Here is a 14,573-nt window from a genome sequence, read left to right on the forward strand (position 1 = left end):
ATGGACACTACTCACGAAATATCAAATTTGTTTGGTTCCTTGTTTGTTTGCGTTTTATTAAATAAATAGACTTGAAAAAAATGAGCTAAACTATGTATACCAAGAATAGCAGTATTAACTAGAACTCCAGTTCTATATAAACATGCAAGATTTTTGTAGAAAATTAGCAATACAATATTAGAAGTTTTAAAAATTTTATTTATCATCCTTCACAATGTTATGTAGAGAAATACATGTTTGAATACTTTGACTTGCTGGATCATAAAGCCTGTTATCTTTAAAATAAAAATAAAAAGATGAATAAATAAATAAATAAATAACCATCTTAGGAAAAAAATATGGGCATTTTCTTTAAAAACCATTTATTATGAGCTTCATTCTTTTTAATTAAATTTGATTTAGTAACATCAAAAAGAATTTTTGACTTAGATGAAACGAACACTTAATGATTTTTTTAAAAACAACTTTTGCCACTCAATACAAAGAAAAAAAAACTTTACTAAAGATGCTGCTATGGCATATTCAGGTTCATGAGAACCCTACAATATTTGAATAAAGAATATAAAACTTTAAATAGGAATACATTTCTTTTTATGAAATATTATTAATTCCAACACAGAGTCCTTTGGAAAATTTATTAATTTTTCATTTTGATGTTTTTCACAACTCTGCCTCTCCTCCAATTAGAAGAATGTACAAAACTAATATTAGAGTCGGAATTATTCTGCCTGGTTTAAAAAATGTTATTAGAACAAAAGAGGAACTCATTCATTCAATTTTGCAGCCCAGCAATAACACATGCATATGTATCTATCAGAAAGTGTGCAAACAATATTGTTCAACAGGTGTAACTGTACCAAAGAAAATAATGTAAAAGAACATTTTCATAACACAAGGATTTTAAACATTTTTTTGAATATTGATGACACACAGTGTTATATTAGTTTAGGTGTACAACATAGTGATTCAACATCTCTACATGTTATGCTATGCTCATCACAAGTATACCTAACATCTGTCACCATACAACACTATTACAATGTCATGAACTATATTCCCTATGCTGTGTCTTTTATTCCCATGATTTACTCATCCCATAACTGGAAGCCTAAATGTCCCACTCTTCATATGTTTTGTCCAATCCCCTACTCTCCTCCCCACTGGCAATCATCAGTTTGTTCTGTATATTTGTAGGTCTGATTTTGCTTTTTGTTCGTTTATTCATTTGTTTTTTTTTTTTTTAGATTCTACATATGAGTGAATCCATATGGTATTTGTCTTTCTCTGACTGACTTACTACACTTAGCATAATACCTTCTAGATGTATTTATGTTGTCACAAATGGCACGATCTCATCCTTTTTAACAGCTGCATAATATTCCATTCTGTTAGAGTGTGTGGTGTGTGTGAGCGTGTGCACATGTATGCCACATGTTCCTTATCCATTTATCATTATTTTTTAATTTTTTTTCAACGTTTATTTATTTTTAAGAAATAGAGGGGAGGGGCAGAGGGAGAGGGAGACACGGAATCCGAAGCAGGCTCTAGGCTCTGAGCTATCAGCACAGAGCCTAATGTGGGGCTTGAGCTCATGAACGGTGAGATCGTGACCTGAGCCAAAGGCAGACACTTAAGCGACTGAGCCACCCAGGCACCCCTATTCATTTGTCTCTTGATGGATACTGAGGTTGCTTTCAATATCCTGGCTATTGTAAATACTGATAAAGTAAAATTAGGAGTACATATATCTTTTTGCATTAGTATTTCTGTTTCTTTGGGTAAATACTCAGTAGTGGAATTATTGGATCATATGGTATTTCTATTTTATTTTTGGTAGGAACCTCCATACTGTTTTCCACAGTAGCTGTGCTAATTTACATTCCCACAAACAGTGCATGAGGGTTCCTTAGTTTCCACATCATTTCCAACTCTGTTATTTCTTGTCTTTTTTATTTTAACCATTCTGATAAGTGATATCTCACTGAGGTTTTGATTTCCATTTCCCTGATGACTAGTGATGTTGAGTATCTTTTCATGCATCTATTGGGCCATCACACCAGAATGTTTTTAAACCGTGTTTAGAAAAATTTCTTTAACAGTATGCCTAATATTAAAAATTCAGCTCTATAGATTTAACATTTTTTTCCACACAACAGATAATCATGACTCAAATGTGCATATATATATACAGCAGGAAAATATTGCCAGGTAAATCTAATATATTAAAAATAATTATTGGAAAGGTTCATCTTACAACCAAATATATAAAAAATTAATCTAAATTACTGCTTGAGAAATCATAAACATTTCAGTAATTAATTTCACATATATATCTTTGGAATTAAAATTAAGAGAAGAAAAATAAACTTGCCTAATCTTATTTACTTAACAAATAAATATTTAACAAATATTTCTCCAAGGAAGGTTCAATGTAACTGACCTTATGTTTTTGGTCAGCTTTTAAAACAAAGTAAAACTTTTTACTTTGCTCCATAACTGTCTGTAAAATATAAATCTACCTGTTTCTTTTCACTATCTAATAGTTTCAACACTATTTCTCAACCCATGTTGCAGTTATGAAGCCTATGAGTGACTGATTGCTATCCACTGCAGGATAGAGAAGGAATGTCCCGAGAATCTCCTAGAATTTTCCCATGTGATTCTAATATCTAATAAGAGTGGGCTTGATTAAAATTAAGGAGACCAGACAGCTCTTAGTCAAGTGGAACACAATTCCATCAGGGAAGAACACATCATGATTCCATGCCTTCTGGCCCTCCCAAGACACCCACTTATTTTCACTCCCAAAAGCAAGTATAAATGACAGTACTACTGACTTGACTGCTTAAGAGTAGAATTCTAGAGTTCATTTTCCTCTAAATGAAAATTCAAGAAATTTAATGAATGTAAAATGATTAAATTGTAGCAGCACTAAATCATCATAAAGGAGGAGTTATTCTCTTCTTCTACCCACCTCCCAAAAGGAACGATGTACTTGGGGAGAGGCAACCAACATAGTTTGTCTGGACCAAACCCTCATACATACAAAAAGATACAAACAAAGAAAAAAAAGATGACTTAGATTTTTTACCAAAATGTATATATTTATTAACCTCTAGGAAATCAAAAAGCAGAATTTCTACTCTCCTGATAGGATTTAAGCCAAACAATGGGGATGGAGGGGCAGGTGGACCAGAAGTTGCTGAACCAACTTCTCTGTAGGAAACAGTGTAGAATTGTTTGAAAGCGACTACACTAGGCCCTTCCCAAGATATATTAGGGAATATGGTGTCCTCTACCTCAACACTTAAAGCTACTTAGCTAGTGCAACATTTTTCTGGGTTTCTGTATTTTTTTCTAAATAAATCTTTAATTGGGTCATTGTGTCCATATATGTAAAAATGATTTTAAAAAAGAGATGAGGGGAGCCTGGGCAACTCAGTTGGTTAAGCGTCTGACTCTTGGTTTTGGCTCAGGATATGGTTTCTTGGTTCGTGAGATCGAGATCCACATCAGGCTCTATGCTGACAGTGTGGGGTCTGCTTGGGATTCTCTCTCCCCTCTCTCTCTCCAACCCTCCCCCATTCACATTCTCTCTCTCTCTCTCTCTCTCCTCTTCTCTCTCTGTCCCTACCCCACTCACACACACTCTCTCAAAATAAATAAACTTAAAAACAAACAAACAAAAAGAGATGAAAGGAAGCCCACTGGTGTGTCCAAATTTGAGCAAACCAGGAACAGCCTACTGTCCGTTTTGTAATTAAGTCCTGAAAGGCTGTTTCTCTAAGAGCTGAAGATAAATCCGTGAGACCCCATACAGAAAATACAGCACAGTTGTGAGACCCTCCAGTCTTTGCCAAAGGAGCAGAAATACTGTATACTTAGTGCCACTCATGCATATTGGTTTTTTCTTCTTTGTCGTCTGTCAAGACATAAAACTCCATTCAATTACCGGGACCTGGTCCCTTCTCCTTGTCCCTCTGTTCAAGGTGCCCGAAACTCTGACATTGACTTCCCTTCTGTATTTTCTCCCAATACATCACATATTTTATTATTTTCTCTTCTTGCGTGCATGGTTTCTGAAGATAAGTCAGATGAAATTCCTATCTTTGCTCCTCTATAATTAGGGTGTTTCCCCCACCCCCACGCCCAACTTCTTTCAGTACTTTATCTTTGATTTTCTATCATTTGAAAATGATATTTCTAGGTGTATTTATTTGACATTTTTTCTTCTAGGTGCTCTCTGAGCTTCCTGGATCTGTGGTTTGGTGTCTGACATTAATTTGGGGAAATCCTCAGTTACTATGCTTTCAAGTATTTCTTCTATCCCCTTCTTTCATCTCTTTCTAGTATTCCCATTACATCTATGTTACACCTTTTGTAATTGTCCCAGAGTCCTTGGATATTCTGTTCTGTTTGTTTTTGTCCAGTCTTTGTTCTCTTTGCTTTTTACTTTTGCAGGTTTCTGTTGATTTATCCTCAAGTTCCAAGATTATTTCCTTAGCCATGTCCAGTCCACTAATAAGCCCATCAAAAGTATTCTTCATTTCTGTTAGTGTTTTTATCTCTAGCATTTCTTTTTGGTTATTTCTTAAGGTTTCTAGCTCAGCTGACACTATGTATCTGTCATTGCATGCTGTCTATTTTATCCATGAGAGTCCCTGGCATATCAATCAGTTATTTTAAACTACTAGTCTAAGTTCAACATCCATGCCATGTCTGTTCTGATACTTGCTCTGTCTCTTCAAATTTTTTGTTTTGTTTTGTTTTTGCCTTCTGGTATGCCTTATAATTTTTTCTTGATAGCCAGTCATTACACACCAAGTTAAAGGAGCTGCTATAAATAGATCTTTAGAAATGAGGGAGTGAGCCATGGGGTAAGGCGAAGCGTTCTAAGTCCTGAGTTAGCATCAGTCTTTATGAGCCCATATCTCTAGACTGTGACCTTCACAAATGTTTTTTTCAGTGTCCTGGCCCCCCTTATGTGAAAGAGGATGGCCACAGTAGTCTGGAATTGTGTGTTACCCTTCCCCCAGATCACCTGGGCTCCGATAACTATGTTTCCAGCAGGTTAAGGTCTGGTTAACTAGTTTCCCTGAGGGCAGGGACTATTAAGCAGAACAGAATGCTCTGGTGTATTTCAAAATGTTTCCTCTTCCCTGACCCTTGCTCCCAAGGGGATTTTTCTCTCATATTTACTGTGAGAACCTGGTCAAGCTCCTGGAGGTGAATCTCACAAAATTAAGAGACCCCCTCCCCATGACTACATTCCCCAGGGGTTTTTAACTCTCAGGGTTATCTGCACTGAACCTCCAGAAATTCATCAAATGCAGTTGAGGTTTTCCTGCCCACACACTGGTTCCCAGGTTGATTTCTACTTATGAGTCTCTGCTCTGGGAAATTACCATTCTCTGTATTTGACTGTGAGTCTCTCCAATAGTAGAGATAGTATTTTGCCCTGTTTCCTCCCCTCTCTTGCTTTTCTCCTGAACCTTTTATACAATTTTTCATGAGTTACCCTATTTTTAATTTCCAGGAGCTCTTTTTGGTTCATGAAATGTTTCCTGTCTTGTCTTCAATTGTTTTATTCTACAGCCTACTATTCTTGCTTTATGTATGTACACTCTTTGCAACTTCTCATATTACTACTGGGATAGCTGTTATACATTTTAAAATCTACTTCTTCTCCTACAATTGTATAGTTTTGTTTGTTTCCTCTGAGTTCTTTTTTTGTAATGTTTTTTTATGTTTGTTCACTGTTCTTTCTTTCCCTTGTCAGGAATTTTGTTAAACATCTATTGATCTCTGTACTCTGAACATACGCAGAAGTGAAACACTCAAAAGCTGTTTGAGACTTGATTGAATGTAGGAATCTTACTTCACACAGCATTCTATCTTGTGATGGATCATTTCCCTACAGAAAACTACACCAATCTTGTTCCAATGGAGGTGTGGACATGGCTATTAGGATTCTGAGTCACCTGGGAGAAGCACCTCACATTCAATGAGACGAATTACTCTTTAATACCTTTGACTTAACCCTGACTCTTAGTTGCACCTTCTGGTTCTGAGTGAAGGGTATCCCTGGGTCAAGCTCTGCCAATATTAAACCTGTTCCCCGGGGTGGGGAAAGGGATCAGCAATGGGTTTCTGAAGGGATTCAGGGAAACTAACTGCTTCTCTTAACAGACTTTTAATCACTATTCATATGTTTAGTCCTACATATAACCTTACTTACAGAAGCATCTGGTGCCTCTATATCCTGAGATTTTTGAAGTTCCATTGCAAAAAGCAACCTGCTTCTGACTTGTTTCCTCTCTCAACTTAAATTTCAACTTCCTTCTAAGTCAGTTACCACTCATCCATCTGCTTTCTAGCTTCCAAACTTGTGTTAGTGCTGTCTCATCTACCATCTCCTTGGTCCTTATGAGTGTAATTTTTTATTCATTTCCTGTTAATTTGGCAGAGTTTCAGAAAAAAATGAAACGTATTTGTTTAACTGAAAAATCCCAAACTCACACTGTAAAGGGTACTCCAAAAGATATTATATATTTATTTCTTAATGTTTATATTCCTCTTTAATACTCAAACCATTATTGCTACTGGAGGGCAGCAAGTACTTTAAAACCAAGTTACCACTTAAGGGGCACTAGATTCACAATTACAAAAGTTAACTAATTATGGAAACATACAGGAGATTGTAATCAGTTCAAATTCATTTATTTTATAAATACATTTGGAGCATCTAATTAAGAAACTAATTAAGAAACTTCTGCAATGATACTTAAGTGAACTGAGAAGGGTGTGGTTTGAATTAAGATAATAACCAGGGAAAAGAAGGGGAGCAGATGAATTTTTAGAAATATATATTAGAGGGGCTCCTGCATGGCTCAGCCAATTAATCATTCAACTTCGGCTCAGGTCATGATCTCACAGTTCACGAATTTGAGCCCCACATCAGGCTCTGTGCTGACAGTTCAGAGCCTGGATCCTGCTTTGGATTCTGTGTCTCCTTCTCTCTCTGCCCCTCCCCCATTCACACTCTGTCTCTCTCTGTCTCTCTCAAAAATAAATAAAAACATTTAAAAAAAGAATATATATATAAAGAATATATATTGTAGGGGTGCCTGGGTGGCTCAGTCAGTTAAGGGCCCAACCTCAGCTCAAGTCAAGATCTCATGGTTTGTGGGTTCAAGCCCTGCATTGGGCTGTGCACTGCCAGTGCAGCCTGCTTAGGATTCTCTCTCCCTCTCTCTCTCCCCTCCCCCTTTCATGCTTTCTCTCTCTCAACATTAATAAGTAAACACTAAAGAAAAAAATAAATATATTTTCATAAAGAGAAATATTTTACAAATTTTCTAAACTATATTTGTTCTATGCTCTCATATTAGTTTAGTAGGCTGCAGTGATAAAGTAGCACAAGCTGGGTGGCTTAAATAACTGAAATTTATTGTCTCTTGGTCCTAGAAACTAGAAATCCAAAATTAAGGTGTTGGCAGGGTTGATTCTTTCTAAGGGCTAGGAGGGAAGGATCTGTTTCAGGCCACTCTCCTTGGCGTACAGATGGCTGTCTTCATGTTCACGTGGCATTCTCCCTCATAACTACCTGTCTTCAAATTTCCTCTTTTTACAAGGATACCAGTCATATTGGATGAAGGCCCGCCTTAGAGAGCTCATTAAAATTTGATTTCTCTATTGAGACTTTATCCCCAAATAAGTTCACATTATGAGGTACTGGGGGGTCGGACTTCAATATATGAGTTTTGGGAGACACAGTCCAAGCGATAACAACCCTCTTCAAATAAAGGATGAGAAAATTGGTTTAAAAATCAATAAACACTTTAGGTAAATTAGAGTGAGGTAAACAGGAGAGCACAGAGCTTGCCACATTCAGGACTCATAGTCTAAATTAATATAACAAGAGGGTCTTATTAACTATTCCAGGAAAAAGCAAATCATGTCCCAGAAAGACCCATGCAATATTACCTTTTCCTCAGTCACTACAGGAAACACTAAGGTTTTGTCTCTGTACCACAGATATGGCTAGAGATAAACTCACTGGCTTAGAAACACGAGAGTTAACAGTACCTACTCAACATAAAATAATAAAGTACTTTCTAAAAACAATAAAATTAGGGGCGCCTGGGTGGCGCAGTCGGTTAAGCGTCCGACTTCAGCCAGGTCACGATCTCGCGGCCCGTGAGTTCGAGCCCCGCGTCAGGCTCCGGACTGATGGCTCAGAGCCTGGAGCCTGTTTCCGATTCTGTGTCTCCCTCTCTCTCTGCCCCTCCCCCGTTCATGCTCTGTCTCTCTCTGTCCCAAAAATAAATAAACGTTGAAAAAAAAAAAAAAAAATAAATAAATAAATAAATAAATAAATAAATAAATAAAAACAATAAAATTAGAATGCATGTTTAAAAATAGAAGTTATAATTTGGTAAATTATACAATTTAATTATGAGTTTATATAACTTAAGTCTGATAAAAATACATCACAGAGATCATCTAAGCCAAAGGATGCCAAGTTGGAATGTGCTTCCCAACCACGTGGGAATCTTTTTAAACACACAGATTCTGGATCCCTACCTCATATATCTAGAATAGAATTTTCATGAATGCATACTTTTTTAGAAGCCCTCCAACTGATTCTAGTGCAGACTGCCTGATCCATCTGCTTTGTTTTAGTTGAGGAAAATGAGACCATTTTAACAAAATTACATAGCAAAGGACATACATAATTAAAAAAATGGTCCAGTTCTATTTGTATATGACTCATTTCATTTTGATCAATGGAAAACCCAAGAATTAGTAGAAACTACTTCAAAAACAGTCTTACTGATATAGGCCATAATGCAACTATTCATATATCATAGCAAAGACTGTTCAGAGATATTTGCTTCCCTTCAGTAATATTTTAAAGTCACCTATATTTAACATTGGCAGATTTTTTTAAAAAATCCAAAAAACAATCTTCTAAGGTAAGAAGCACAATTTATGAAAGAAAATTTAGAAACTTACAGATGATGTCCTATCCACTTCACAACGGCTGCTCAGAATAAAACAGGCCTCAGCATCATCCATCCTAAATACAGACAGAAAAACAAAATAATCATACACTGAAATATCTGTGTATTGTCTGAAAAATAGAATTCCAATGCTTAATCCAATGTACACAAAGTATAAATAAACTATGAGTATCCTTAGGCTTAAATGAAAGTTAGATTTCTAGCAGATCATGACTGGACTTGACTGTGAACAAAACAATTGTTGAATTGGCTATAACTCAATAGATCATAATGACAAAAGTAAAAAAAAAAGTACTCCAATTTTGTGATTACATATTTTTTCATGTATGTGCTTTATTTAAATTCAGGGAGTTGTATTGGTCTTTATTTTATGATTAGTTACATTTTAACTGCAAAGTTACTCAATTAACTAGGAGAGAAGAAACAGAGCTAATTAGTATTCTTAAGTCAAACTCTACTATACATTTACATTTCTTGGAGATGATTCATCATCTTGTTCCAAACCACTGTCCCTTATGCTAAAGTTCTACATTTCTTATATGTGGTGGTAAATGGTATGTTTCAGTGCTTGATGAATAATGTTTTAAAAACCTAAAAATGTTGGAGTGCCTGGCTGACTCAGTTCCTAGAGCATGCGATTCTTGATCTCAGGGGTTGTAAATTCAAGCCCCCCACTGTGTGTAGAGATTACTTAAAATTTTTTTTTTAATCCTTAAAAAAAATTAAAACATCAAAATGTTAATTTCAAAATAAGAAATGTTTTGTCTTTTTGGTTCATTATGATAAAATAAACCTTCCCCCCTCCCAAAAATTATATTTTCTATGCAGCAAAAAGAGAAAAGTCCATGAAATTAGACCAAACCAAACAGTTTTGGAAAAATATTAAGCCATGGTTATAAGATAATGAGTATTACATAACATTTTCAAAACATCATCTTCAACAAAGCAATTCAAAATTCATGCAACTGACCTTTGGAACTGGTTTGGAGAATCCTACTCCTTGTTTCTTGCATGGGAAATTGTGTTGAAGAATGTATTAGTTAACATTAAATCCCAAATCTTTATATGACATTAGGATAAGAAATGAACATAAAATGAATACTTCTTTCTTAACCCAGATTTTTTAGTATTACCAGCCTGCTACCTCTCTCATCCTCATTATCATCCTTTTTATATTCCAATGAATGAATGATTCTTGTAAATGTGGTTGATTTTGCTGAGAAATCATTTTAATACTATTAATAATAAATGAATTATGCTAATTCTAAATTGTGAAATTAATAAATATATAAGTAAATAATTTTCCCTCTACCCTTCTAGGTTCTTGGCTGAGACCCCTCTGTAATAAAAAGACAGATTAACAGAAGAAAAACAAACAAGTTTAATAACACATATACTTCCTGTATAAGGTACAAGTGGGAGACACAAAGGAAAACTATTAACTCCTCTCCCATGAGGCCACCACCTTAAACTCCTTCTTCAGCTAAAGACAAAAGATGTTTGGCTAAAGGTAGGGGGAACCAGATATGGGACCTATCAAGAGAGCACAGTAAACAAGGGTAAGATTGTTATGCAGATTTAGGTCTTTGCCTTCTCATTCACAAAAATTTCCAGAGATTGAGTTATCCTCCTCTTCCAGGCACTGAGGGGGAGCCAGCCTTATGGATTGAGATGTTCCTTACAAATGTAAATATCCCTTACAAAAAGGGTTAACTTCTACTTGGCTTTCAGTTTTTCCTAAATCTACTGTTTCCTTAAAAATAACCAGCTTGTGATAATCCTGCCCTGGAGGCACATTTGGGGGCAGCAAATTCTGCTACTTTCTATAGTATCAAGCTAAAATACTAACAGATAATTCTAAAAGCTTAATTTATTACATAATGAAAAGGCTTCATTTATCACATAAATTCATAGTGAACATAATATGGGAATTATTCTTATGTGAAGAACTTAATGTATACAATAAAATAAACATATTGATTACCGATGCAGATGAATATAAAGATCCAAGTTATGTTAGTGCCTAAGCAACTATTTTTTTAGAGTTCCCAAATAATGCATTTAGATAGCAAATAGCAAACACCTAAAGTCATCTTTTACTTGAGGTACTGGGAGAATCTGACTTAACTACTGTACATACAGTGACAACTGTGAAGTATTTAATCTGCCAAAAAAACTAATATATTTTCAAAGAAACTAAATTTCCTAATTATGCACCATTCATTATATCCTGATAGTTTCTACTAACTTTTTTGTTTCAGAAGGTATTAAATCATTGAAGATCTCACTTTAAGTGACCTGTTGCATCTAAATCAAAAGTAATGTCAAAGTTCCAGTTACAAAATATCTAGTCATCAACTTGCAGGAGTATGTAGCAAAAAAGAGTTTGAGAATTTTCTTCTGTTCTTTTCCATCACCATCCTGCACACACACACACACACACACACACACCACACACACACATGCACGCACACACAGAACATGCACAAACACACCCATACCCATTAACACACGTACCAAGACAGCCAGAAAAAAATAAAACAACAACAACAAAGAAAAAAAAAACGTATGCTCTAAAATTCAGTGAGGAGACATATTTAAAAGACTTTGTAAGACAACTCAAGGATAAATATGTAGATGTAGGATCCAAGGGCAGGCCACCCCAAGATGGGCCACTTTGGCATGAAGACTATTTTAAGCTAAAAAGCAATCAAAACCCAGCTGAATTTCAGGAAAAGGTCTTTATCTCCCTCCTCACTGCCTAAGAAGAATTTAGATTAGATGAGAAAATCTGCTCCAAGAAGAGAGCTATCACCATAGATAACTACCTTAGGATATAAACTAGGTAGGATAGGGAGGGAGGAACCTAGCAAGGCCTGTTTGATCAAAATTTTCCATGTCCCATTCTCTCTGAGTGGCCCAGCAAACATATGCTTACCAAATCATTATTCTTTTTCATCTTCCTGTAAATTATTTTCCTTCCCTTGGAAGACCTCTACCCCTTCTCCTCTACCCCTTCTCCTTAGTTCAGAATGACATATATACCTCCTTTTGCCTAACTATCTTTGAAAGTTCCACATCCGTATGGATTCCCTGTACGTGCACTATTAAATTTGATTTTCTCTTGTTAATCTGTCTCTTGTCAATTTGATTCTTAGTCCAGCTAGAAGGACCTAGAAAGGGACAAGATATTTTTTCCTCCCCAACAAAGACATGTTTAAAACTTTAAAAGCAACAAAAAACATGGAGCAAAACCACCTCTGCTAAAGATTTCTTCTGGCTTCTGAAGCTATGGGTATTGTTTGCAGATGCCCTGACTCCCTGGTGTCCATGGTCTGCCCAACCATGCTTTCACTCTGCTTATATGGAACGACCCCATGATTTGTGACAAATGCCTATGCTTATGTCACCTTTAAGCGAGGCTGGCTAGCACATGTGCAACAGGAAAAGAGCAACTAAGACTCAGTTACTCTTCTGATTCCTCCAGCCCCCAGGGACAACTCTAACACCAGGCAACAGAAGTGTCATCTGCCCACTATATAATACAAACTCTAAAAATTTAAACCGTGACTCAAACTGCTTTGGCATTTCACATAATGTTTGGCACAAGATTTTTATTTGTGGAATAAAAACAGTATTCAAGGATTCAGAGACTACTCTAACAGTGGGTCTGGATAACTCAGCTAATTACACCATGCCACACTCCTTATTGTGTTGTGTGGACACGGTCCACTGAATATCCTCGCACTGAGAAAGAGGAGCAAAACACTGGTTTTATATTTTTAACCTTTCAATTTGACCAACAGTAGGATAAAGGCAAGACCCTGTATTCAAAAGTATTTAAATACACCTTTCAAGAAGAAAACTGCTAAAATTTGGAGGAGAGAAAAGATATTAAAGTATTGCAAGATGGAAAATAGGGATACCTACTTTGCTCTCAACAGATCCTGATCTTTAAGGGCTGAGCCTTGAAGGTAGATAACTCTTTGTGACCACATTGGAATCTGCAGTACCCTCCGAACTTGCACATCCATTTCAGTAGGACACAAAATCACCACATAATAATCCTGTTCAAAATAAAATGGGCAATAGGATGAAATCAATAATGCTGTGTTTTATATTACATAAGTAAACAGAATGTCTAAGAACATTTAGAAATACAATGAAAGAGAAATAAACTTTCACTAGTAATTAAAAATCTGCATTTAAAACCTGGGCATATATTAACATGACACTATAATAAACATAACTGAGACATATAAAAATCACATAAAACAAAATACAATAATCCTTATCTTTTTCAGTCTCGTTAGTACCATGAAGAGAAAGTAACCGGTGCTTACTATGTATACATTTCCAGCCTATGAAGTTTTCAGTAATAACTTCAGGCTAACTCTAAAATATACAATACACACAGGGAAGAGGTGCTTAAAATCAATTCATACTTCAAATTGTTACTTACTTTTTGAAAAACTATGATGGTGATTTATATCATTTGGTCATATTATTATTTATTGATAATAATGAAAAATCTCTGATGAATATCTGAATGGATAAGGATTCATAAGAATATTGATAATACAAAGTAAATTTAACAGTTTAACATCATGTATTTCAAAATAATGCTCCTTTGGAGAAAACACAAAGGTATTCTGAGTGATAAAATAGTTTAATACACAGGTTATAGGAATTACAATTCTGTGGTAAACATTCACCATTTTATCACTCTAAAATATATCCAGTAGAAATCTGGGCAGTTTTGAGAACTCTCCATATTGATATTTATCAGAATAAATTACTATATATCAAAATTTGGGGCTTCAAATTTTCCCCAAAATAGATTTTCTTTATGGGTTATAAAGAGAAAACCTGCAATTATTTAATATGCATAATAATAAAAACAAATAAATATGGTATTTCTTCAAAAATGCAAATTATATGAAAACAAAAGAATGTATCATGTAATTTAAGTATCACTTATAAATTGTATTTTTAAAAATATTTTTTTAAGTATTTTAAAAGTTCTCCAGTGTGGGGCACTTGAGTGGCTCAATTGGTTAAGGGCTGAACTTCAGCTCAAGTCATGATCTCATAGTTCATGGATTCGAGCCCCTCATCGGGCTCTGTGCTGACAGCTCAAAGCCTGGAACCTGCTTCAGATTCTGTGTCTTCCTCTTTTTCTACCCCACCCCCACTCACACTCTGTCTCTCTCTCACACACAAATAAATAAATAACAAAAATTTTTTTAAGTTCTCCAAAAGTCAATTTAAGGGAGATCTAATTAGAACTGTACTCAGTACTGCCTTGATCTTAAGATTGTCCAACCTCTTGACAACTTTACTGAGGAAATACAAGACATTCAAGTAGCTCTTTCCTGTTTGACCTAAATTAAGTGCATTAAGCAGGAAAGGAGATTACCTAAATCTACACTGGCCCACTACCATGGCAAGTGGAAAAGTATCTGAAGATTTTATCTGCATAGACAGATGAAGAGATTTTTTTTTCTGAATTAGTGTTCTCAATTCAGCCAGTTATTGTCCAATTTT

General features: G+C 35.4%; 1 protein-coding gene across 12 annotated transcripts in view; it reads right to left on the reverse strand.

The window, feature by feature from the left end:
- KCNT2 (potassium sodium-activated channel subfamily T member 2) overlaps window positions 1-14,573 on the reverse strand; it is a 363,773-nt gene that overhangs the window by 177,426 nt on the left and 171,774 nt on the right. For all 12 annotated transcript variants that reach the window (XR_006706948.1, XR_006706947.1, XM_045456156.1 and 9 more), the window contains 2 exons: window positions 12,957-13,093; window positions 9,019-9,082 (listed from right to left, as the gene is read on the reverse strand). Coding sequence is in view for 10 of the 12 variants with exons in the window: in XM_045456156.1 (XP_045312112.1) it covers window positions 9,019-9,082; window positions 12,957-13,093 (201 nt within the window). In the remaining 2 variants the exon portion in view is untranslated. The remainder of the gene's footprint in view (window positions 1-9,018; window positions 9,083-12,956; window positions 13,094-14,573) is intronic.

This window comes from Leopardus geoffroyi, chromosome C3 (assembly GCF_018350155.1).
Source record: "Leopardus geoffroyi isolate Oge1 chromosome C3, O.geoffroyi_Oge1_pat1.0, whole genome shotgun sequence".
NCBI classification, from domain to species: Eukaryota; Metazoa; Chordata; class Mammalia; order Carnivora; family Felidae; genus Leopardus; species Leopardus geoffroyi.